Source organism: Phalacrocorax aristotelis, chromosome 3 (genome assembly GCF_949628215.1).
Source record: "Phalacrocorax aristotelis chromosome 3, bGulAri2.1, whole genome shotgun sequence".
Taxonomy (NCBI): Eukaryota; Metazoa; Chordata; class Aves; order Suliformes; family Phalacrocoracidae; genus Phalacrocorax; species Phalacrocorax aristotelis.
This window is the reverse complement of record NC_134278.1, coordinates 116,827,969-116,855,186: the sequence shown is the minus strand read 5'-3', so window position 1 is coordinate 116,855,186 and position 27,218 is coordinate 116,827,969. Positions and strand designations below refer to the sequence as shown.

Below are 27,218 nucleotides of genomic sequence, written 5' to 3'. Positions count from 1 at the left end.
AAAAGGGAAGATACCTTCTGTGAACAAAGTGGTAGTCTGGGTCAAGAACTTGGTGGGTTTGAAATTTCTTAGGAATTAAATGTATAGCACTTCATGACTTCAGTTTGTCTTGAAAGGGTTCAGTGGAGAAACATTCATGGATCCAAATCCACCTTAGTAGTTACTCCTAAGAATCTGACTCCATATGCAGACTTGTCATTGAGATAGTAAACTTATAATAGATTATGAAGATAAAATCATATTACCTATTCTTTGTGAATATATTAAGCATTTAAAGGAAGGACCGAGTAGTTTCTGTGGTTTTACATGAGAATTTATTCCCTGAACTCTTGCAAGAATTGAGGCATTTTTGTCATGTTTCCCCTGAAAGGGTTCTCTAGTCAGTGAAATTACTGCCTTATCTATAAGATTTTACTGTAACACACTCATGTAAAATGTTCTGGAGGAAGAATACCATCCTATAATCATTGAAGTTGTCTTCAATAACTGCAGTGGCATACTTGAAAGGCCAGTCACGTATTTCCCCTGAAATTTCAGTGCAGGTTTGTTTTTTACATTTATCTGGCAGCTTGTATTTTGCTGCAACTTTAATACAAGCTCCGTAAAATTTATTTTGAATAAAGTGATATCTGCTACTGCTGTTCTTTATTTTCAATGCAACTGCACATTTCCTGCAATGTAAATGAAGATTCATTCCTTGAAAGGGGAGTGGCATATGTTCTGGTTTGAATAGCTTTTGTAAGATGAAGTTGTTTCAAAGCTGATGCTGATTTCTTATTTCTTTTTTTTTTCTTTCTTTTTTTTCCCCCCAGAAAGTGGATCATTATTGCAGTTCATTTTTGATGGGAAATACGAGGCAATATTTTCAAATTCAGCCATCCAGAGTGTCTTCAGTGCATCTTCTGTGACAGAGGAGAACATTGACAGTTACCTGGAGAAACAGATCCTAGCATACCTGGACTGTTCTGCAGAGGTTGATAACATGGAAAGGTGCAAATTATTATTTATTACGTGGAAGATAAATAGAGCCCATGTTTCATTTTTTATTTTTTTTTACAAACGGCATTTTTAGATTTTATAATATATGACATAGGGCCTCCAAAATTATTCTTCTTACAGAAAAACACAAAACCAATTTATCTGGTTGATCCCTTACTCCCCTGGAGCATCTATTCATTATTGTTGTTTCTTTCACTGGGCAGTATTGTGACATGAGGGTTTGTTGAAAATACTAGCTTTATTTACAGAGATTACCTCTGAAACTGCTGGTATAGAGAAGCCAACAAATATAAATTCATGTTGCCATATATCATCAAACAATTTATTAACAGTTTGCTCTCTCAAACGTTGCGTTACATTTATGTGACTACTTGAAGTACCATGTAAAGTTACTGTCCAAGCAATGCCTGCATTTCTAAGTCTGGTTCATGGTAAGGTTGTTCTGCTTTTCTTAATGTAAAATGAGTAAGGTATTACTGATGCTATTCATCAATCAGTTATTTTCTTCACACGACTTTCTCTGATAGATTCTCCCTAATTGTACTGTATATGCTAATTCTTGCTGTTAATGAGTCTGACTTTAGTGTTTACCGTTTGCTTCGTAAATGATGAGCAGGCTGAAATCTATCACACTAGGGATAGAAGCAGAAAACTATATATATATGTGTGTGTGTGTATGTGTATAGATGTTCATTTATTTTAAAAGGTGAGGTTAGGAAAAAGTTTTGCCAAAAGAAGAGCAAAAGGTAAGAGAAGATAAAGGTAAAAAGAAAGGAGGACTGTAATGTATTGCCAGTAAGTGTGGCTGAGTACAAATGTCTGTGTTGTGCTATGCAGACATAAAGCCAAGAGTTTTTGCTAAAATACCAGAGAGAAACAAATAGTTTGCACCTCTAAAATATTGAGCTGAGATTTGTTATTGATCATAGTGTGTCAAAAGCATATCTTCCAGTGTGGCACAGAATACAGTGCACTCCTGTTTTCCAAGTTGGAACGTTCAGAGGTTGCTCCTGTGCATTTTCATCTCCAGGTGTCTTTTTTGTTTGTTTTTTTGCTTTTGTTTTTTGTTTCTTAGTTTATGCTGTTGCTATTAAATACTAGCTGGAGATTAGATGGTGATGTAGTCTAGAGAAACTTTTTGGTATTGCTAGATTCTGTCATCTTGCAATAGTTTATTCTGAATAATGCGGCAGGGAAAGAAGGACTGGTCAGGGCTTGAAACAGGCCCAATCATGATCTTAATTGTTGCTTGAAGTATGTGTTGCTGCTTGACATGTGTTGCTGCCTTTATGAACTGTTAGCTTCTTAAAGATAATCATGATCTATATTGTGCTCTCATTAGTACTTTATACATATACTGTTACGGTGATGTGTCCTCTTCTCCTGCTCCCCCTGTGAGCTTTTATTGGCTGCTGTCCTACTGCAGACAGCAAAGCAACTTGTTCCTCAGGTGCTCATACGCCAGCTCTTTGGTCTTTTGAGATTTTTCTTCTTCCCTCTGCAACTCTAGGCAGCATTAGTAGCCCCCTTGCCGGAAGATACAGAGGCCGTTCTGCAGTATTTAGCCTCTCAGAAGCAGACAGAGGGGTTTTCTGCCCAAAATTACAGACTGGAGTTTTCTTCAAAATGAGAGCACATAGTCTTCAAAATGTATCAGCGTCTGCTAGACACATTTTTTTTGTTTGTAGCAGTTAAGTGAGTTTTCAAGCTCCATTAGTAGTAATATAAGAAGCTTTGAATTATATTAGTGCTGAAGGAAGTAAGCTGTGACTTTCTCTTGATGGGAAAACTTGTTCTGAATGACAGGTCGTTTCCTATTCTAGGTAGGCACTGCTTACAGCACTTAAATCTGTACCATGTTTGTCTCCAATAACTTTCTAGGTTAAAGTGTGTTACGTAGTTATTTTTCCTACCTGCAGGCCCTGTGACTGCCTATGGAAGGTATTAATGCAACTTTTGCACTCTGACCTTCCATTGCCTATGGTAGCAATGGTTTTTGTCTATTTTTTTATGGTAGAAATGTCAATTTCTTCTTCTGCTGAGTGATTCAAAGGAAGTGCAGCAAACCTCTAAGTTCTAGCTCAGATAATTCAGTAAGACACTGGTTTTCTTGTGACTCTTGGTAGGCAGGCTTAGTTCATATGCATGGTTTTTTTTCCCTAAACTGTAGGTTGTAATTCTGGTGATTCAAAAACTCAGTGGGAGTTGATTCGAATTCGAAACAGAAAGTTGGATAATGTTAATCTTACTCTTTTAACACAATATATAAACAATACAAAGTACTCTGTATTTAATGGTTACCATTAAATGCTTCTATAACAGTGTTAAAATAATTCTTTAAGGAGTACTTTTTCTGAAGCTAAAACTGATCAGCTTGAGGGCAAAACAGCTCAAAACTTGGATCTAGATTATAATTTGGACACAGCCTGTAACTTCCACTTTAAGATCTATGGTTCTGTAAGGAAAATATTTAACAGTATTTTAAAATTTGCTGCAACTTTTTCTGTCACTTTAACTGCTTCCCTCCTTCCCCTACCCCAGAAATTTTTTTCACTATGGCACTTTTAACCTTTATAGCTTAAAAATGAAGTCTCCAAGCGTTCCTTACAATACACTTATTGAATATTAAATATTTTTACTTTTTTTTCTGCTATTGCTACTCACTTCAATGGTTATCTTCTACAGAAAGCGTAGCTTCCTAGCTGTATTTTAAGTCAGCAAATTATAGAGGATGAAGCAATAGTATATGTGTAAACCATGTAGAGGGGGAATGCCTTTTGACTTTTTTTTTCTTGAGCTGCATGCGAAGGAGGTGCATTTGTTCCCTGACATGCAGTTTGATTCTAAAGACTGGAAGGATATAGTGAGCAGGACACAACAAAAAGCTTGGAGGTCTGTTGTGTTTGATTTGAAAACCTAAAGGAACAAGGAAATGAGCACTAACATTTGTTTTTATTGACTGTGTGTTTACTACTTTTGCCTTATTCAACATACAAATGAACACCAAACTTACCAAAACAATTTTCTGTAACTCTCCTAAAAGTCTATACCTGTTAAATCAACCATTAAATTCTGAAGGGTTGTGCCCTGCCTTTTGCAGACCACATAGATTATTTGTTACTGTAGGTGAAATAATATCAAAATTATGTTAGATCATTACAATGTGTATGTAAATCATAAAACATTTACAAGTTTAGTCTTGTAAATAAGAAAATTTTACTGTGCTTAGGTTCAGGAATAAAACAAAGTCTCATAATTCCATTTTTAAATAAAATATTATGATTTCAATTAAAAAGCATGATTGACTGAGATAACATTTGCTGCCAAAGTATCTGAACCAACTTGGAGGTGATAGTTTTGAACGTTTTTGATGTTCATTTAATTGTTTTATTATCAGAGGGAGTGAAAATAAACAGCCATGTCAAAACAAAAACAAACATGCTGTTTTGGAACACGTGCTAATGCAATATCTTTTCTCTGAAAATGCTGAGGGTTGGATGTATCATAAGAAAATATAACAACTGTGCAATAGGCAAACATGGGATAATATGTATCCTACGGTAATTCCTTTCTGATCTCTGATAGATATAGCCTTAAATTTTAAAACATATGAACTAACTGCTTCCAAAATGTTTGTCATTAATTAAAACTATTACAAATAAACATATTTCCAAGCCTTAAAGCCTTTAGCCCCATATGCATCCTTGAATACTATATACATTGTATTTTTATAATGAGTGATTTTTTTTTTTTTAAGGCTGAGGGTTTTGAATTAGTACAAGAATTAATCAGATCTCATAGCCTTAATTAAAAATATAGTATGTTGTTAATTGCTTTTTCTTATCTATATTGCAGGCAGAGGCTGATGTTTCTACTTGGTGTGGGCAGTTTGCAGCTCTTCATTCAAAGTAATTGGACTGGGCCTCCTGTTCAGTTAAAGCTTCAGGACTTTTTGCCACCTGCATTGTTACAGAAGTTCTGTGAGGTATACGTGAATTTTAATAAGCTGTCCTTTTCACAAATAACCATAACACACAGATGTGTCACAGAAGGTACATCCGTGAGGCACAGTGCTAGAATGAATTGCCTTGATTGTTGATCCTAGTGGCTGCTATTGCAAGCGTCTTCAGGTATACCAGTTTCATCAGCAGTATCCTAAAAGTAGTTACTCTGTTTCTCTCCTTATGAGATTTCCTGCTGGAGATATTGGTTTTGGATGGGGAAGATATGTTTATTGTATGGGAGCATGTACCTGAAGGGCATTTGCAGTCAAAGTTTTTATTTATTTACTTTGGGATGTGTTCTTAGCTGGATCAAAGATAGATATTTATAAATGGCTTAGGAATTTTCCCTCCTTAGGGTAAGATAGAAGCTGCATATCTTGCAAATAGCAGAATATCTGGCAGATACTAAGAGAATAGTAGATTTGGATGCTCAGCATCCTGTTCGGCTCATGGATGATGCCAAGTGGATTGTAGTATTAGTACAAAAATGCTAACTCAAATAGAGCTTTTGGAAGAAGAGAATGTAGGAGATGAAAATGAGGGCTGTCACTTTTACTTTGGCATCTTTTTATGTAAATAACTAGTTCATACCATAACTTTTTTTTGTGAGATGCATATGTAGTTTCTCACGGCAGTACCATGCTCCATCTCGTGGCTCTCATGTACCTGTGGTTCAATGCAGCTTCTTGATCATTAATTTTTCTCTTGGAATTAAAGCTATGGTAAAACACTGATTACTGCAGCATGTTAGGGAAGAACATATTGCTACTCTCTGCTAATGCTAAATCTACACATGAGTTTGAATTTAGAATTTCACTGTGAATAAGGTATGGACCATGAGAAATGTGATTACGGTGAGCTGTGGAATGAAGGAAAGTTTTGAGTATATGAAAGGTTTCACATAAAACAGTCAGATCTGTGTGGCATTATCGTAGCATGTTTTTTGCAAGAATTCCATAATTCACCAAGTATAGCCCTAGCTTTGTTTGCAAGGTTTTATTTCTAAATAACTAATTCAGATACAGTATCTCTTGCCTTTTTTTAAATAGAAGTTTATCAGTTTGGTTCATCTTTTAGAGCTGACATGGTATGTATATAGGCTTATTTTTTGCTCAGTTTTTTGATACTAGAAATTCAATTTTAAAGTAATAAATACAAACTCATTTCTTCCATTCACCTTATAATTTGTTTATAACCTTTAAGATATATAAAGATATAGAATGATTCTTACAACCTGTGGGTTCTGTTTACTGAAGAATTCTAATATTCTGTGTTAGTGTGTAAGTGCAGGCTGCAGTCTAACACAGAGGTTGCAGCCCAAGCTGATAGTCATAGAACTGTTGTCATTGACAGAGTTCGCAGCCATGTAAAACACAATGCTCGTAATTTCTATTAACCATCCATTTTATTGTCTGTTGTAATGGAAGAATGAGATACTGTCTGTTGAATAAGGGAATACATGTATCCTGTTTAGTTCCTTTTGTTTTTCTCCTGTGGCTATGAATGTAATGCATTGAAAGTTGTTTGCTTATGCAGAGGTGCTGTTCCAGAAATAAAATTGGCAAGAGATTATAAAGGAAAACAGACTTGAGCATACTTTATTTCCAATAAGTACTGCATCAGACTTTGATATTGCTGCAAGGTTTAGCTATTTATGCATACAGGTAGAAAAAGTTTACCTTTATTTATATTACTGCTATATATATTATCTTCTTCTAAAACGTTAGTAGGTTTTATTCCAGGAGCACTAAACATTTATGTGCTAAAATATAATATCCAGTTCTTTATTAAACATCTTAATTCAAAAGCTTTTGTGTGTTTTGAATTATCGTTATGTACTTACTTTTCGTTCCAAGGATTCTTAGTATATAAACACTCTGTTAAAATGAACATGTCAATAAACTGACATTTTTTGCCCTTCCATTAATCCAGTTTTCCTCTGTTGCATCCACAGATATTCAGAAAAAGTGCGTTAAACTTATAGCTCTAATTTCTCCATCTGTTGTAATCTTCCATATTCTGTCATCAATACTGATACAATTCTGCTTTAAATAGACTTTCCATTTTTCAGGTTTTCAGGCTAAAATAATCTTTTCCTGTGTCAAAGTTAAAAAATTATGTCTTCATGTTTCTTTTATCTTGCTCTAAGTAATATCACTAACTTTCAGCCTTACAATGTCTCATGTATTTCAGGAATATTTTCAAAACTATTATTCTTATTTTCAGAACACTTTATTGGATTAGTCTTAACTTTATGCTTTCAGGCTATATAACTGTTGCCATTTCTATCCTTTGAAAGTTTCACCTCTGGGTCAGTGGTGTAGTTTCACTTCTGTTCCCAGATAACTTCTGAACGCATCATTAATTTCTTATGAGTGCATTAAGACTGCGTGAGACTATAATTAATTTCAGTGAAGGACAAATGAAATAGCCTCTTTTAGATGAGTTGCTGGTAGGGGCCTCTTGGATGTCTTCCATGAACAATATTCATGAGTATGTGTATGTTATTTCCCATCCCCCAAATTGATTCCAGCCTTCTCTGTAAGTTATGGTTACATACACATACTCTATTAGGATTTCTTTTTATGTCCTGCAGAACTGGCTTCTGCTTTTCTCTTTGGAGTCCACACATAAGAGTCGTTCAGTAACTCTTAAACAGAAAACCAGCTAGTGTTTTAGTTGTCTTTCATTTTTTTTTAAAAATAACTTTGAGACTTTACCACACCACTTAAATACTCTGACTGATACCACCCTGCGTTTTTTAATAAGTGAATTGTGTTAAAGGAAGATGTAAAAAGTACTGGATTTCAGTTAAAATGGGTTAGCAGTTCTGGCTTTGAACTTCCTGGGATTAGACTAAAACATTTTTAATGAGCTTATTTAAAGTGCTTTAGTAAGTGTGATGTAGTAGTAGGCTCCTTGTGTCGTAAAGAACTGTCACTGTTTGCATGTGTCATGGTTTCAGCTGGGAGAGAGTTAATTTTCTTCACTCTAGCTGGTATAGTGCTGTGCTTTGAAATTAGCATGGAAAAAAAAACCTGTTGAGATAACACACAGATGTTTAGGCTGTTGCTGGGTAGCGCTTATACTAGTCAAGGACATGTCTAGCCTCCCATGCTCTGCTGGGTGCACAAGAAGCTGGGAGGGGAGGGGGGCACAGCTAAGAGAGCTGATTCAAACTGACCAAAGGGATATTCCATATCATGTGACGTCATGCCCAGTATGCTAGCTGGGAGGGGCTGGCCAGGGGAGGGAGGTGGCAATCGCGACTCGGGGACGGGCAGCGTCGGTTGGCGGGTGGTGAGCGGTTGTATCGTTCGTGTTTCTGCGGTTTTTTCCTGTTTTCCCTTTCCTTCCTTTTCCCTTTTATTATATTAACATTATTGTCATTATTATCATAGTCATTTATCATCATCATTTTATTGTAATCATTAAACTGTGCTTATCTCAACCCACAAGTTCTTTTGCTCGTCCGATTCTCTTCCCCATCCCACAGTGGTGGGGCGGGGTGAGCGAGCGGCTGTGTGGTGTTCAGTTGCCAGCTGAGGCTGAACCACGACAGCATGTGAGGGAAGAAAAGGTACAGAACTGTTGCAGTTGGAGCATCTTTATGCCACCTTAAGTTTCAGAGTTTCTGAGTAACAGCTCATACAATTGAGTTTAATATGTTCAGTAGATGAACTGAACAAAACTGTGTAGTAGGACTAATAAAGACCACCGATGACTGAGAATGTTCTGAGGAAAAGCTGCTTTAATTTTTGTTGTTGGACAATTGTTTGTTGTCTAGATTCATATTCACAAGTAGGATATATTTGGTAAAAGTGAGAAGCTCCATCTGGAAGAAGATCCCACTGTGTTAATTGATAATACATGTAAAAAACTGGTAGGAATCCTCCAAATGCATGTATCAACAGCTCCTGCTGGCCTTTATGAAACTGCCAGGTTGATTGCAAATAATGAGTTTTGGAATATGTTTGAATAATTCTTTTTATACTTGTATTACTGCTTCTTTTATGCACTGGTTGATCCTTTTGCTGGAAGAGACTGAAATATTACCACACTTCTACTGATACTGATAGCCATGTTCATAATTCATATGAAAAACACCAATGTACCATGTAGTACTACTGTTTCAAATCTAATATGATTCCTTAGCCTTGTTAATACAATCGACTGGGAATTACCTTTTCCCCCTCCCCGCCCCCAAGACCCAAGTGCTTGGCTTCCATTAGGATAAACTAGTCAGAAAGAAGAAAGAGTTGAATTTTAGGCTGACTGATTTGCTGTTTGAATATCAGTGACCAGCAGGATGTAGGCTTTGAAGGTTTTGCAAATTTCTCCCTCTTGTGGGGAATATGTGGAGGCAGTCTTGTAAGCAGAGATATCTGCTAAAGTAGCCTACAGTCTTGCCCTGCATTCCCTTGCTATGAATATAGAAAAGAAGGGAGATTCTTAATGCAGCCACTTGGAAAATACTCCCTTAAAAATAGAACAAAGTTACCCACATAGGCAATATAGACAAGAGCATTCATAACTAAGTACTTCTACGTATAGCACTCTCAGGGAAGACTTGCTTCTGCTAGCTCACCCTTATTATCTTCAGTTTGCAACTCGGCTCTGCATGAGTTACCTGTTGCTGGCTTGGATCATGAAACTGGCAACAGCCTCCACTGTAATCTTATCTCTTCTGCAGAAAGATGAAGAAAGAAGCGGTTACAAAGAAAACCATTTTTCCATCCCCTAAAGTGTAGAGTAAAGAGTCAATTCTGTTCCAAAGGACCAGATCTTTGGCTGGTAACCTCAGTACATTCTCCGTTATTCTGGAAGATACATCACCTTAGCTTTGCCAAATGACAAACTTCTGTAGAGTAGACTTTGTACTGCTTAAAATCCAAGAAGCTCAGTATATTAGGCTTAGTAGCCACATACAGATTCCTTATTTGATAGTTTGTTTCTCCCCCCTCCTCTCCTTTTTTAAATTAATCCTCCCAAGTCTGGCTTTTTTTACCTCTGTGTATGCCTGCACTTATCTCCTTAAGATCTAAGTGAAAGATTCCCCAAGACTGAGAAGGAGCTGATGAAACATTAGGAAGGCCAGTTCAGAGCAGTCGCTTATACAAAAGTAAAAGCATACCACATGCTCACTTTGCCTCTAATCATTACTATTAGCGAGAAAAGAACATAAAGCCTCTAAACTAAAATTCTTGTATACTCTGTTCTCAGAGCTATTGAATGTGAATGGCAGGATTTTTTTTCTGTTTGTCATCATTATTCAGGTGCTAACAGTTGTACTGGGAAATACTTTTGAAATACTGTGAAACAGCCACGAATGCTGTCCAGCTTGCATTTGATTTAGGGCTTTAGTAGTAGTTACTTAACAGTAGCAGTTAAGTTACTGGTTGGAAGTTGAATCTATAAGCAGCTGTGTTTCAGGAGTTAAAAAAAATATGTATTTAGAGTGAATTGAGCTTCATTTGTCTGTATTTAGTCCAAAGGTGGTCGAACAGAAGTACCTGCAGGTCCAACAGAAACCGGATGATTACCTCAGAGATTTCTCGGCATATAGAATCATAGAATCCTTAAGGTTGGAAAAGACCCTTAAGATCATCGAGTTCAACTGCTAACCTATCTCTGCCAAGTCCACCACTAAACCATATACTCAAGCACCATGTCTACCCTTCTTTTAAATACCTCCAGGGATAGACACTCAACCACCTCCCTGGGCAGCGTGTTCGAATGCCTGACAACCCTTTCAGTGAAGAAGTTTTTCCTAATATCCAACCTAAACTTCCCCTGGTGCAGCTTGAGGCCATTTCCTCTCATCCTATCGCTTGAGCCCCGCCTCGCTACAACCTGCTTTCAGGTAGTTGTAGAGAGCAACAAGGTCTTCCCTCAGCCTCCTCCAGACTAAACAACCCCAGCTCCCTCAGCCACTCCTCATAAGACTTGTTCTCTAGACCCTTCACCAACTTCGTTGCCCTTCTCTGGACACGCTCCAGCACCTCAATGTCCTTCTTGCAGTGAGGGGCCCAAAACTCACCAGTGCCAAGTATGGGGGCGCTATCACTGCCCTGCTGCTGCTGGCCACCCTATTCCTGATACAAGCCAGGATGCCGTTGGCCTTCTTGGCTGCCTGAGCACACTGCTGGCTCATGTTCAGCTGGCTGTCAACCAACACCCCCAGGTCCGTTTCCTCCAGGCAGCTCTCCAGCCACTCCTCCCCCAGCCTGTAGCGTTGCATGGGGTTGTTGTGACCCAAGTGCAGGACCCGGCACTTAGCCATGTTGAATCTCATACCGTTGACTCTGGCCCAATGATCCAGCCTGTCCAGGTCCCTCTGTAGGGCCTTCCTGCCCTCCAGCAGATCAACACTTCCACCCAGCGTGGTGTCATCTGCAGTCTTACTGAGGGTGCACTCAATCCCCTCATCCAGATCATCAAAGAAGATATTGAACAGGACAATGTGTTCCTGAAGTAATCGTCTAGCATATGTTTCTGTGTTTTAAGATTATTCCTGAATTAAATAATTACATGTTTTGATGGTAAGTCTGGTGAAGAATGGAAAGACTGAACACTCTAACCCAGATTTACTAGGTCAGGAACATTGTGTTAGCAAGTTTTGGTTTGTGGCCATTTTGAAATATGTGACATTATTGAGCTATATGAGATAGGTTAGACAATTTTGAATATTTAAGTGTTTAAACACAAGAAGACAAGCTCAAAATTTTCTTATTACTCTTGGCCAATGTTTTAGGGATTTCTGTGAACTTGATTCCTAACTTTTTAGCCCTTGAAGCTGTAAAAGCTGAAATATCTACTACTTTTACATGTAGCTGTTCTCTCATCTTAAAGACTACTATAGGGCAGTAAATTATCTTGTTGGAGTTCTGTGTTGATAATGCAATCTTAGAGCAGAAGTTAGCGTAAACCAACATTTGTTCTTCTCTCTCAGCCAGAAGAAAAGGATATCTGCTTTTCTGTATGGGATTTGCTTCATGGAAAAGAACATGGATTTGTTAAAATTGAAGATAGCAGTTCTTTGGCCCTGAGGCCGAAGCCTCAGCTTATTGTCAAGGCTGTGACATGTCATCATCTCTTCCTTTTCCCTCCCTCATTACCTTCCTTGTAATGTTATATTAGCTGGACTGAGCTTTCTAGTGAAAGGATTTGAAATGTGAATTTGAGATTAATTGTTTGCTACAGTGCTTAAACAAGTGTAGATTACTATAGCATAGCAAGGCTGGTTTAGAAAATGGTTCTGTAACAAAGCTTATAGCTTCTTTGCTTTCCCACTGAGCATTTTAAATACTGTCTACTTCGATTATAGAAAGAATCAAAAAGGAACAGATGGAAAAAAAGTTTAAGTAAAACAAAATTATATAAAGAGTCCTATTATGTGTGTGTGGATTTAAAAAACTGAATCTTTAGAAGTACTGAATGATGAATTTCCCTCTCAAAATTGGAGTAAAGGTGTAGGAAGGCTGTTCCTTTCAGAGTCACTAGAATTGGAGGGATTTGGTACACTTCCACTTGGCAGTTTCCTTTACTTTCAAGTGGTTTGTCAGGCTATTGTAAACTTTGTTTTCCATGGTGGGATTAAAATGACTGCAGTGATGTAATGCAAGAATTCCGCTTTGAGTGAATAATTTAAAGTCCCGAGTCATTGTCTACAAAGCAAAAGTTATTTTCAGTGTTAATGCAAGATAAATAATTAACAAACTAAGCAATTCAGGGGAAAATAAACCTTAAGATTACCCGGTCATTAAAATGAGAACTAGGGGAATAATGTGGCTTAACAACTTTTATCTTTAATGTAATCTGTTTGTAAAGCTATTGAAAAGCATTTCAAATAAACTAAATGAATAACGTAATTCCTAAAAAATCGAAATGTGATTCAAATAACACCTACCCTGGTTTTGTAGACTGAGTGAGAATCTTACTCAGACAGGTGACTTCAATACAAGCTGTCAACCTTTCCTTCTTCTCTCTCCCTTCCACTCCCTTTCCTTGTCTCTTTCATACCAATCGAAAACAAAAGCCCTACTTTTTTTTACTTCGTGAAAGAAACCTGCCATATGAGAACCAGGAATAAACTGATGAATTGACATCTCCCTGAGTCTGAAGATAAACTGCATGAATACTTTCATTGCATTAAAAGGGGGAGAAGAATAGGTCCCTGTCAGGTGACAGTCACGACTGAGAAACGGATTCCCTGAAGAGCTACCTCAAGCCCATTACGTGAAAGGGTTATTACAGGGAATGTCATACAGGAAAGCATCCAAAGCAGAGAAAGGTTTTTATTTATTGGACCAAGAGAAGAATGACTCTGATATTGCTGCCCTGATGCCACTCCACTAGGAAGCTCCCTCTGGGGAAAGTGGAAGATAACACGTATTGACATCTAGTGTATTTGAGTGCTGTAGGATTAATTTAGTTAACAGGTTATTTTATTTCTGTGATTACAAATTAAATGGCATGGATTTACCAGAAGTTTTTTTCCTTAGATCTTGGGAAGGATTATATTACTGGAATGTGTTTGGGGATAGTGTTGACTGGACATATGCATATCAGGCAGGAGGAAATCATAGTCTTTCAGATTATGTTGATATGGTGTATCTGGACAGCAAGAAACAAGGCAGAATTCACCATGACTTGGTAAAAGGTTGAGACTCCAAGAGGCAGTGATTTTTTCTTTTTTTTTTTTGTTTTAATGTTTTGAGCAGACTTTTTCCTTAAATACATGAATAGTTGTTTTTTTCTAATTCTATATTACATGATTTGTTTATAAACTTGCTTCTGTTTCCTGACACTTGTAATTTTTTTTATTCTCCTTTCAGCCAAAAATGTTGCATGCAGCTATTCTGAAGATGTTGGTTCTAGATGGTGAATCAGTCTATACCTTGACTTCTCATCCTATTTTGCTGCTTATAGCCAGGATAATCCTTGTGAATTTAAGGCACAAACTTGTATCCCTTCAGGTAAGAAATATGTGACTAACGATTATGACTGCCACCTACTCAATTAGTTGGTTTTCCCATTCTTTTTTCATACCTCATTGAATCATTGTAACTTCCATTTCTTTTTCTGTAGCTGTGAGATTTTTCTCCTCTAAGAGTACAGTTCAAAGTGATTACAATTAAACACAAGTAACTTATTTTTAAAGATAAGCTATTTTCTCACTGTCTTCCCCAAAAGGGAAGAAAGATGCCTTCATTACTTAGAAAAATTAGAAAATTTAATAGGAAGTAACTTTTAAAAAAGTCACATACTTAGGACATGATTTGGGCACGGAGGAATGCCCTGTAATGCAGCATACATATACTATGTCCTTTTTAACAAGCTTTGGGATACTGTTGACCATTACTGTATGAATTCTAAGCCATGAGTTCTAAATGCCAAGTTGTTTCTTTTGCTTGTCAATGTCCTCTACCTCTTCTGCAGGCATCCGTGTGGAAGCTACCTTAATTTTCTGTTGTGTTTGTACATTAAAAACAAGAAAATATGATGAACCTCTTCTCAGGGTGATTTTTGCCTCTACGTCCTCTGTAGTTTAGCAGCAGCCTGGTTGGTAGCAGGACTTTCTGGAACTGGGGGACTTGAATGGCAGCAACTTCTCTTTATTGCATTCTAGTTGAACAGAATTTGGCTGGAGATCAAAATGCCACATGGTCCCTCTTTATGCTTGGCTGACAACATCCATTCCCAGCTGAGTCTTTGTATGAGTGATGAATTAAACTGTGTGGGAGATGTTGGCTGTACTGCATTTCTGGGAGCCAAGCTCTTCCATCGTTTTCCCTGTTATTCACAGATGAGTGCTGTTGAATTTCAGCAACTGGGTCAGTCAGGGAGGCAGAAAATGTACCTGGTATAGAGAATTCCCTTGCTGCCTCCCCTGAGACTGACATAATGGGGGGCCTATCTTCTGCCCAGTGGAGGTTCAATTACTTGTGGCTACATCAAGCTTGGATAGTAGATCAAAGGCAGCAACTGGTAAAAACTACTTTCATCAACAGATCAGTGTAGCAGTTAAAGCTTGCTGTTCTTTCTTGTTTCTGCTTGATTCAAAGGAAGTCTCTTAATACCTTTGTTTCTTAAGATTAGTGAAAATAAATTTAAAACAGGGTAAAATGCTCTGAAATATATTATCTAAAGCATTAATAAAGCCATGTTTTATTAAAAAATGCTATTGTACATGGAAAATTAAATGCTTAAAAATAATAAAAAAATTCTTAACTTGGCTCCCAAAAAACTAACATTGCTGGTAGAATATTGTAGAAAGCTCAACTGCCTTACCTGAAACTTTATAAATATGTTCTGTCTGATTCTAATGTTTCTGAGTGGCAAGCATCAGGCCTCAGGAAATAGTATCCAGCTTAATGATACACAGTTGTGTAGGAAAATGAATACTTTGTTATATAAAGCTAAAGTGAAGTAATCTGAAACTTATTTAAATTGCCTTTAGGTTTCTAAAGTGATGAAATATTGGAATTTGGCCTTTTTCACAAAGTCTATGTGGTTTTACTTTGTTCACCTTGGTATCAAAAGTCATCTTTCATTGCTTTTTGAAATAGATGCTATTATTCTTTTTGATGGTTCCTTTCTAGGGACGTTACAGTCAGCTACATGTGATTGGTTTAGAAGTTTTTGCTTGAATACTGTACAGCCCTTAGGTTGGGCTGATGGAAGCATACCCATATAAAAAGTTCAGAAGATAGGTGTGTCTCAGAAGCACTCAAACATCTGTTTCATAGAAAATGATTGGCATGCTAACAGTAGCAGAATAACCAGTAATCATTAGAGCTTGTTTAGAGGTATGCCCTACAGTCACAGATGATAATTTTAAGTATCATTTTGAGAATAGAATATTATATTATCAGTTAGCTTTTCCATGCAGTTCCACTTGGTGCAGCCATAGAGGGATAAAATATGCTTGGGACTTTTGTGTACACTGTTTTCTAAAATCAGGTACTTCCTGAGCTGTGATTCAGCTCTGCTATAGAATGATTACTTAGTTCAGTAAGGTATCTGCCCTTCTGAAATTCCACATAGTAACATTAATACTTTCAGTTTTGATTGTAAGGTGTTCCCATGAGCAGTTCTGGTTTTTCACCTCTGTCTCCTTTCTACCCTCACCAGAAAAAAAAGAAGATTAAACAGAAGGGTTAAAAAATGCATAGAATGGCAACACTGGATAATCAGAAATACTGAATGGCTTCCATACAAAAAGTAACTAAATAGTCTAGGACTCTTCAGGCTGGGAAGATTACTGAAGTGTGAGATCATGGCTGTATATTAAAATCATGAATGTGACACGAAAGAAAACAAGTAGGAAACAGCAGGCTTTTTTGGTCTTTCTGTTACAAGAATTAGGAGGTATGAAATCAAAATGGCAAGTGGCTGCTCCAAAATAAGCACACACAAGTGTTTCATTTGTCTTCTGTTCAGAGTTTCTTACTAGATTGTGGTCCTAAAGATATGCAGGGTTCAAAGAGCAGCTAGAAGAATTCACAGAGGAAAAGCCCATGAAACTCTTAGAGCACTGTAGAGCTCCTTGAATATGTTCATCTTTACACTTTTTATATTAAAAAATGAACTATTTTGGGCTTGTATTTTTTTAAAATTAGAATTTAATAGATTATGAAATCTATATTTTAAAGTTTTTTTTAAAAAGGTTCTGTACTTGTTATTAACTTGAAGGATCTGTATTTTCTTTCAGACGTTATCTTGGTGGACTCTAAGATATGTGAATATTCACCAGCAATTGTTAGAGGAGAGATCACCTGAGCTATTTACTCTTGCCCAGAGCTGTATAGAACAAGGTATGTTTCTAATTACTTGGTTTATTGGCCTAGAGCATCAGTTATAAGATACCATGTGGGTGGGGAGTATATAGGCACAACTCTCAAAACGCACTGCTTATCAGGTGCTTATGTAACTACAGAGAGTAGAGAGGGAACAGAATTCACTTAAATTGATATGGACTTGTATGGCACATGCTATTTTCCAGACTCTAAGATGAAAATAGGAATATGTGACTGTAGACAAAAGTTTTCTTCCCCCATGCTTAGCGCTATTACCTTATCACAAGCTCACCTGAAGTGATTCTGTACAGTTTTCATTCCTTATTTAACTGAGCTTATTTTGGTTTGAAAAGGGAGTGTCCTTGTTCTTCTCTGTCTCCATGGGGGAGAGAAACTTTTTTTTTCCTGTTTTCTCTACCCCACCTAAGTTTTGATATTTGTTACCTCTCTTCATTATATATAGAGAAAATAGACACCTTCGGAACTAAATTATGTAATATATGTATATATAAGTTTACAAAAGCATAATACAGAAAGTTAAAATGTCAAATATAATTATATTGCTTGGGACTTTTTCTGAGAGGATCAAACTCTTATATAGACTATTAATGTAATTTCCTGCTGCAACTGATAAAGTTGGAAAAAGGAGGCAAGCATTCATGTTCATTTGGCCCCTCCTTACTTAGCTAAAGGGTTTTCATTTAACTTCACAAAAGTGAAATTTCCAACCAATTACATTTAAGAAGTTTTCTATTGCATTTAGAGATGAATTGTCATGTATGTTTTATTTTTGACAAAGAAGGCAATCTTAAATGCCAAAGTTTCAAGTCTTCCCTCTGCTACCACACCTTAATGGAGCTTTTATGTTCTGAACCATTTGTAAGTTCAGACTGTGCAAATTCTGTGTAAAATGTGAAGTGGATTTTGGTCCTTGAAAAACTTCCAAATAGGTAACAAAGATGTTAGTACAGTAATGAAATTGAGCAGAGGATTTTACTGGGTCCTCCACAGTGAAGAAGCAGCTGATTTAATACTCTTACTGGATGCTAGAAGCACTAGAGTGGAATGATTTTGTTGCAATTGTTGTGAACTACGATTTTGGGGATTATTTTTTTTATACTTTATTAGAGAATTTTTAACTAACTTCTAGAGTTACCTTGCACAGGTATGGGAATCTTAAGATTAAATTCTACTTGTTCCTTAGTCTGTAAGTTTAAAATTTCTAGTTCTTGGAAAGTTGGAAGTGTTGCTGATTTGAGGCACATCTTAGAAAGTAATTGACAGGTGTACTTTAAGCACACCATGATAAATTAGTTGGCCTGTTAATTTATGGGCTAAGGACTGGGGATGGGGGTTGGACTTTAAGAGGTGCAAAGAATGAAATCTAAGTTACATTTTTAATTTCCAAATTAAATTACAGCAAATTGAATTTGACTTCAAAAACGGGTGTTGTCAGTGTAGTGGAGTTAGTCTTACAAGTTTAGCCTGTTTAAATACTTATTTCGAAAATAAAAATTCCTTAAAATTCCAAGATACGTTGTAAAACCTAATCTCCCATTTATTTCTGATAGCCATTTTAAAAACGGAGTTGCATGAGGTGGTTAACTGTTCCAGAGAGGGTTACTTTGCTTAGCTTGGTGGTTAGGAGTAAGCTTTTTGAGACAAAATTGTTGTTGCTTAGTTCTAATGTAGTAAGGCTTGAATATTTGTGTGTTAGGTTGTACAGTCCTTCTAGAATGTATGTTTTCTAAATATTTACCTAAAAATATCTGTAGGTTTTAAATTATGGAACAGGTGGTGCTGGTATGCTTCGTTCAGATGAAGGTTAAGGAGATATGTTTGTAATTTTTTTTTGAAAAAAGCTTAGAAACTCTTAAGTAGTTTTCTCCTTATTTCTAGACAATTTTTTGTTGTTCTGAGTGTGTGTTCCAGAGATGCCCAGCGTCAAAGATATTTAGATACTAGTGGTTTTGCAGTTCTAGTCAAGTACTGCAATTTGTGTTTGACAGTATGGTTTTATTATGTTAACTCTGGAGAATGCTGAGTACATGAAAATACTTCTGGGTTCTGTTAAGTAGATAAAATCTGTAATAGGGAAACTTGTAGTGCATTTATTTGACTTATTTTTTCTTCCTGGAAGTACCTAAAAACTTAGAACAAAATTGAAAGAGAAGTAATCATAAAATTAATTCAAATCCATTGACTAGGTGACACTGGGTAGAGATTCAGTTGTTTGTACAGCCCTGATCTCTGTAGAGGATGCTGTTGCATATGCACAAATACTAAAAAAGTACTAAGACTTCTGTTTCAGTAACCTGTTTTGAGACTCCTGGATATGGTTTTCAGAGAAGATGGTGTAAAGTACACTTGAATATGTAGTGAGTTTTTCCAGGCAGGTTTTGCTGCCTGCTGCCCCTAACAGTTTATTTACTTGCTAATTAAAGTCATCTGGTGTTTCAAACAAGTACCTTCATATTCCATAAAACAAATACTTAATAAACCTTTTAAGTAGTCTTTGATTAAGGCTTGAAAAACCCACTTGCTTGTTCTGTATCAGCTTGACTAGAAAACTTTGTCTTAATTACTAGAGAAGACAACCTTCAAAATCAGGAAGAATTATCTCTTCTATTTAAAATATGTTGCTCTCAAGTGTAAAGTCAGCATTGTCACCTGAATAGACGACAGTTGCAATGATTCCATACAGTTCTGAAGCAGCAGTTGTGCAAAACCAGTAGGGCTCAGCACAGTCTCCCATCATTTTGGCCCTGTGTCAAACATGGTATGGGATGCCAGAGGGATGTCTTAAGTTTGGAACATCAGTCCTTCTGCACAGCTACATCAATACCAGCAATGATGTGAAGCTTTCCACAAAGGTCCTTGAAGTCCCAAATGCCTAAACTTATCAAGTTTTGTGATTAGCACTGTAAGTAAATTATATTTAGATAGGGAGTAGTAAGACTTCTTGATGTCTGACTTTAGTTCATTCTAGGAAGTCTGTATGGTTTTAGCCCAAGGAATTTTATATTCAGATCATTGAAACTTGTTAGCTGTGGAAAATCAAGAAATAATGTATGGTTACAGACTAACTTTTTTTTTTCTTTGAATCAAAAGAATTCAATTGGAAAGTTGCATTTTTGTGAGGTAGGCACATGTGTACCTGCACATTCAGTATCTTGTAAGCTTTCTTGCACTGACAATGGCCCTTCAGGATTTCAAACTATGCTAAAGAGTCAATGCAAATCTGTGTTTGCATGTGTATAAAACCCCCAGGGCATTTTTGATTGCTTTTAGTAATACCTAATAGAAAACCCCATTTTATTTTTTCCTCAAATAGGATTTTTGTCCTTTGGGAAACCGTCAGAGTGGCATTGTATATGTATAGAGTGTGAAAAGCAAGTAAAGATGGCAGATGTCCCAAACCATTTACTGAAACTTTTTTTAACTCTTTTTACAAAAAACAAAGCTTTCTTTAGAAAGGCAGATATTTTATGGACCTCTGGGCATTATTCTCTTTTTTGTTGTTGTTGTTGTTTGGTTTTTGTTTTGTTTTTTTTTTAAATAAAAGAGAATGTGCTTAATGTAAACATGGGCAAAAGCATTAAAACCTCAGATCATTTCTTAATGAAAAGTATACATTACTTAAGTGTGAATTTAACAGCTAACTTTCTCAAGTTTGAAGTAATGTGTTTGAAATAGTCTTTGTGTTAAAAGCAGGGATTAAGTTGCACAGACTGTTTTTAAATAGTTCTAGTCTCTGGAGAGGGTTTTTTTTTTTAAGGATTAAGTTGTAACCTGACGCATTCTCTATCCTACTTTATTTGAAAACCATTGGAGTAATATTTTTAAATTACCAATTTGCTGTCATTAAAACAAAATCTCTAAATTCAGACTTTTAAAAAAGTTAAGTTACTAGGCAGGATTTATCCATGCAAATTCTTATTTACTGAATTTAAAAAGCTGTGTAAAAATATGTTCCAACTTAGCAGCTTTCTATATTAATAGAAAGATTTTGAGGATTAACAAGTACTCAAAAAAAAAAAAGCCTAGGAGGTTTAAGCAATAAAATCTGTTCAGCCTAGAGGTGACCACCATTCTCTAAATACAAAAGCCAAATAAAAAAATTTTTAAAAATCCTTGATAATATTAGTTTTTCCGTATAGTAAGACTTTTTACTAATCTTAGTAAAGCATATTTGAGGAATTAAGTATCCATTAAGTAACACCGCATCTTGGGTACCAGTCTTTTTAGGTGTTGTGATGCTCTGAGCTTTTAAAGAACTCTATGTAAATATTTTCTGGCAAAATAAAGAACTAAAGCCCAAAGCAAACAACTACTTCCATTTAAGAATAATACACATGAATTGTTTTCAACTTAGTGTTCTGTATTTTACTATGCAAGAATATTCTTTTGTCACTTACTGTATTTTGATAATAGAATTTAAGTATGTAAGAAACACAAATGCTTCTGTGCTAGATGAGAAAATATCAAGTCTTCTTTTTTAAAGATTTCAGATTTATTTATGAAGGTGTTTTCTCTTGTTCAGATGGGGAATATGACCTTTATCACTCAGCAAATCAGTAATTTAAAAAAAATTTTAAAAACCAATACAACAACAACAAAAACCAAAACCAAACCAAAGCAAAAACAAAAACACAAAATGACCAAACCCAAAAAAACCCACACACAAAAACCTCCAAAAGAGTCCTAAGTCCCCATTCGGTGCTCAATTCGCTGGTGAAAATTTCTCATTTGAAGCCTGCTACTTAAGGAAGGAATTACATCAATATCCTGTATTCTGGTTTCCTATGTTCTTTAGCAATCCAATCCAAGTCAATTAGAGTTGTCTATTTCCTGCAAGAGTAATATAGCCCAGCTCAGCTTTGCTGTAAAATATAAGCATGATTAAACTTTTGTTTGTCCTAGTAGTAAGCCTTAGATATAAAACTTGCAAAATGCTTTAGATAATGCATATCTTTTATACACTTGACTGTGTGGAGATGTAACGAACAACAGGTCTGCTTTAAGCGTAACAGACTTTCTCTCCTGGTATTTTAGATGTATTTTTAAAATATTTTCCTGGACTGCACACTGATAGCTTTTCTTCTTCTTAATTTGCAGTGACAGAAGCCGAAACTTTGTTCACAGGTGGCGAAAGCTGGCATTTAGCAGTTCAGTTCCATCTTGAGTGTGCCTATACATTTTTATATTACTATGAGTACAAAAAAGCTAAACAGTGTTTCAGTACAGCTAAGGACAAAACAAAACTGCAGATTAATCTTACAGGTAAGTTTTGCTTGTATAGTCTGAAGCTGGTTGGTTGGATGACACTAACCTACTGTTTGTTGGGTTCTTTTACATATCCAAGTGAAAAAGAACTATGTTTTGAAAAATATTGTCTTTTAACAGGTAGGGCTTGTCTTCTAAGAATTAGCATTGCTCAGAAAAGAGAAAAGAAATATGCTATCTAGCTACACTATCATCCCTAATACGGGTGTCTGAGCAGCTGTGGTATTACGATCCTTCTCATGTTTCCTATTGAATTCTAGGTCTAGTTGTCTCTGTTATGGGACTCCTGAAACTAGCTGGTGTCACAATGAAAAATTTTGTTTGTTTGTAGACTCTTATAAAGAAGTCTGCATGACGATTTGATGCAGTCTTTCACCTTTTATATCACTAGCGTAGATCTACTCTGTGTAAATATCATTGAAAAGTCTCTCCCAGGACTGTTTTTATGACAGGAAATAAGTAGAAAAGACACATTTCTGATGAACAGAAATATCAAGGATCCAGTCACTATGGAGACTTCAAAATTATCCTTTCAGAACCTAGTCTTTGGAGTCAGGCAGCTCAGATTGCTGTGTCTGCAACTTCATTTAAAATTACATGTATAGGTATGGGACTGTTTGGTCTAGCTGGTCCTGCTAGGTAATCAAAATTACATAAGATGCACACCTTCTGTCTGTGAGAACTTTTGATTGTGCCTGAGTAGAAATGCAAAAACATTTATGTAATTTTTTTTTCTGTAGAGTTATTAGTGCAAAGGACTAATAAACTGAAACTTGCAGCCTCCTTACCTACTACAGCACCGTATGTCACAAGGATAGTTGTTCCTTTATGTTTAGATTGGAGCTACAGCTACCCCTGCTTATATCCTGAGTCAGTTTAATATTTTAATTAAAATAAAAAAGACAACAGCACTAAAACAAACCCACAAACAACAACAACCAAAAAACCCTCAAACAAACAAAAAACCCAGCACCCCAAACCAAAGAACTTTTGTGGAAGTTCATGCTCATTTCTTCAAAGGTTTTAAAGGTTTACTTAAAAAAATCTGTAATGAAAATCTTGTGGCATAACATTTTTGTATAACTATGATTTGATTATATTCAATGGTGTCTGCTTAAAACATCAGAGTATTTTCCATGTATTTGTTTGAAGGAATTCCATGCATTTCAATTGATCCTACTCTTTTTTCCTATGCGCAACATGCTGTATGTGAAGTGTCCCATGTGTGGCATATAATGCAAACTTGGTATTATAACGTAGTTTTGTTTAAAACTAACCAAATTTTTCCTGATAAAAACGTCAGTGCCTGTGATGATACTCAAGCTATAAAAACTTAATTAACTAAGAACAATCAGTGGCAGGTGGCTAATCACTGATAGTCTTCAACTGACAGCTACATGTTGGATTCCCCCCGCAACCCCCGTTAAAGGAGATCTTTAGATTTTGGATTAATAATTTCCTTAAAACTAATCTAGGAAAAACCCTCTTGTTTGGAGGGGGGAAAAAGTTTGGATGCAGTGGAATTATTTGTAGTTTTGATTACTTTACCAAGAGGTTATACTAGTCCCAGAGAGAGATTGTGGTGATACAGTCTCTTGGAAAAATGTTGCGAAACTCTTAAAAGTTCTGTGGTTTATCTCCATAAATTTATTAGCATAATTATGTAGGATGTCTAACCTGAAGGCAAATGAACTGAACACATGGGAATTGCTGGCATTCTAGTCAAATTCATTTGACATTCATGTTTTGGCTAAATGGAAGGAATGTTACATCATCAAAAAAGACTTTGCTTTAATGTAAACACTTCAACCTCTAGCAAAGACATTTTAAGGAGTTTGGGAGGAATTTCCTTTTTAGGAAAGGATTTCGAGAGGTTTTTATTCTTTAACGGTTGTAATCCATACTACTTGAACATTTTATTACAGCATGGAAATGTATGCTGTTCTTAGATAATTTAGAACCAATATTTTCCAAAGTTATTGTAGAAATGTGTGAATAAATTGTACTTGTTTTGGCTTGTATACTTTCAGTCCCATTAATCCAGGTCTGTGCTGTATTCATAATTTATTGAAAAGCATCCATATGTTCCTCACAATGAGTCACAACCATCAATAAATCCACAAAGCCATTTCCAGTAAAAGAGAAGACTGTGATTGTTCTTGCATATAAATTTACTAAAATGAAGAGTGGCAATCCAAAATAAATTCAAGATCAACAGATCTGGAGGATTAATAATGCTGAACTCTGTGATCTGCATATTGTCTGCTTATGTTTTTCATGCCCAGTAATGCATGCCAGGGAACTCTTAATATGGAACAGAAAGTAAAGTCTCTATGTAGATTCCCTCTCTTTTTGTGGGGATATATGGTCATATAAAGCAAGCAAATCTTTCTTCCACACATGTGGTTATATTTGCCAAATAAAAATTATTGTGTTTTGTCCCTGTAGTAGCAAGGAATTCTTTGCTTAAAAAAAATGGGGTGGGCGGTATGTGCATCTCAGAGCATAAACAAATCACAGTTTCTGGGTGGTAGCAAGTAAATTTATTGATAACCAGCTCAACTTTGAAAGTGTTTTATTCAGCTCTTTAAGCAGTAAGACATAATAGGAAGTCATTTACAGCATAATGACTTTCAGGCATTATTAAAATTGAGAATTTAGTGCTACCGTGTAAAATTAGTATGAGTCATTACTCAGTATTTCTCTCTGTGTGCCTGTCTTTTCTCTGAAGTGTGGCTTGCGCATTTTTAGGTGATATTTTTAAAAACTTTTTAATTTCTTCATAAACTCTTTAAAAAAGGGTGATTGGCAGAAAAGGAGAAATCAGTTTAATTTCTGGTTTACCTGTTGCTCTCTTTCTACCTCTAGGAAGAAAAGGGGGTGACTACTATTTCAGTGCCTGTGCCATGTGATTCTTACTGACAGTGGCCTCATTCTCAGGCCTTTGTCACATGAGCAGTAAGTCATCTTTACCTCAAAGACTTTTGTCCTGCAAAATTTTCAAAATGATAATGAAATTAAGAACTTGATCTTAATTGGTTCTTCAAAAGCAACAGTGGAACAGCATTCAGTCCTCCATTTCTGTTACTGAACTTTCATAGTTCGCATTATCTGAGCATTGTATCATGGTAATAATAAGCAAGCAAACCTCCAAATTTATAGAGTAATTTTTAGCTCCATTTTGGCTCTGGTTAGGTGTCATGGTTTAACCCCAGCTGGCAACCGAGCACCGCACAGCCACTCACTCACTCCCCTCCAGCAGGATGGGGGAGAGAATTGGAAGAGTAAAAGTGAGAAAACTCATGGGTTGAGATAAAAACAGTTTAACAGGTAAAGCAAAAGCTTGTGTGCACAAGCAAAGCAAAATGAGGAATTCATTCACTCCTTCCTTGGCAGGCAGGCGTTCAGCCATCTCCAGGAAAGCAGGGCTTCGTCATGCATAATGGTTACTTGGGAAGACAAACGCCGTCACTCCAAACATCCCCCCCTTTCCTTCTTCTTCCCCCAGCTTTATATGCTGAGCATGGTGTCATATGGTCTGGTATATCCCTTGGGTCAGTTGGGGTCAGCTGTCCTGGCCGTGTTCCCTCCCAGCTCCATGTACTCTCCCCACCTACTCACTGGTGGGGTGGGGTGAGAAGATGAAAAGGCCTTGACTCTGTGTAAGCACTGCTCAGCAGTGACAAAAACATCCCTGTGTTATCAACACTGTTTCCAGTACAAATCCAAAACATAGCCCCATATTAGCTCTATGGAAAAAAAATTAACTCTATTCCAGTCAAAACTGGCACATTATGATTCTGTTATTCTCAGTTACTGTCCTGAAGTTGTTCTATGATTTCTGATTGCAGCTTGCAAACAGGTTGCTAACAGAGGAAGAACAGACATCTGTTTCTAGCTTCAGTTTGCTAGAAATGTCAATTGCCACCCTAAAAACTAGTAAAAGTTGTTTGAGGGTCAAATGAAGAACTGAAGAAACAACCCTGACAGGAATTTCCTATTGTGCATTCTGAATATTAATTAATTCAGTACACAGCCTTCATAGGTTTGCTGTTATGCTCCCATGTTACTTTTACAGTATCTTGTGTGACGTATTATGGTAATGTCATGTCTGTGATCCCTCTTCACAGACTTAAGTCTTCAAATGAAGACTTGAAATATTTTAAATGATGGTAAACGTATTATGGGTTTCTCATTTGCCTAAATGTCTCCATGTTGTCATTAATTTTAGCAGGCAAATCAAGCAATTGTTTGTGGATTATTGCTAGGGAATGAATAAGGAACTGATGAAACTTGATGAGTTTTCAAGAGACAATATAGTAGGTTTTGGGGAGTTTACCTAAAAGTGGCTTTGCAAGACCTATCTAGCTTTGTTTGTATGTTTGTAATATGTATTTTTTGTATGTCATAGCTAGCAGTCAGAACACATGTAGCTCGCTGCAAAGAGATCAAGTGGAGTTAAGCCACTGCTAAACTTTATAGGTTAAGCCTCAATGTGCTTCTCTTTTTATTTTGCTTTTTTTGTGAACAGCATTCTAATACGTGATGGGATTACTGGTTTTTAGTGTTCATTAATATAAAGTTATATTAACTTTCTGTAGGTGCTTTGGGGAAGAGAACACGATTTCAGGAAAAATTTGTTGCACAGCTTATATTGGATGTCCAAAGAACAGATGAATTCTTCCTTCCTCACAGTGAACTAAGTCCAGCTCCAACACCTCTAGAAAACTTAACAATGGTATGAATTTGAGAAGAGTTTTTTAATTTCTTAAAGTGAAAATGTGCTGAAGCTTTTCTTGGGTGTCTGCAAGAGAAAAGTTTGTGGTGCCTAGGAGAAACTTACTTATGATTTCTGAAATTTTGTGGAAAAGATATAGGGCAGTCATTCACCTAATATTAAAGGATACAGGTTAAAACAACATATGACTTTCTGCAAGATAAATGTGGCTAGTAAACTAAAAGTATGTTTGTAAATATAAACTGTAAAAGATCATATATTAATTTCTAGTGCCTAAGAATGATGAAGTTAGGAAAACAGGTGAGACAGATTTTCAAAATAGCCTGCAAGGAGTCATGGATATGCACAGATTCCTAAGGACTGACAGGCATGTTTAGTAACAGTGTGGAG

The 27,218-nt window shown here is 36.3% G+C and overlaps 1 protein-coding gene across 1 annotated transcript in view; it reads left to right on the top strand.

Annotated features, from left to right (window-relative positions):
- TTC27 (tetratricopeptide repeat domain 27) overlaps positions 1-27,218 on the top strand; it is a 128,089-nt gene that overhangs the window by 2,271 nt on the left and 98,600 nt on the right. The window contains 6 exon segments of the mRNA XM_075089264.1: positions 813-990; positions 4,855-4,984; positions 13,841-13,981; positions 16,720-16,822; positions 21,923-22,087; positions 26,692-26,828. Of these exon segments, the coding sequence (XP_074945365.1) occupies positions 813-990; positions 4,855-4,984; positions 13,841-13,981; positions 16,720-16,822; positions 21,923-22,087; positions 26,692-26,828 (854 nt within the window).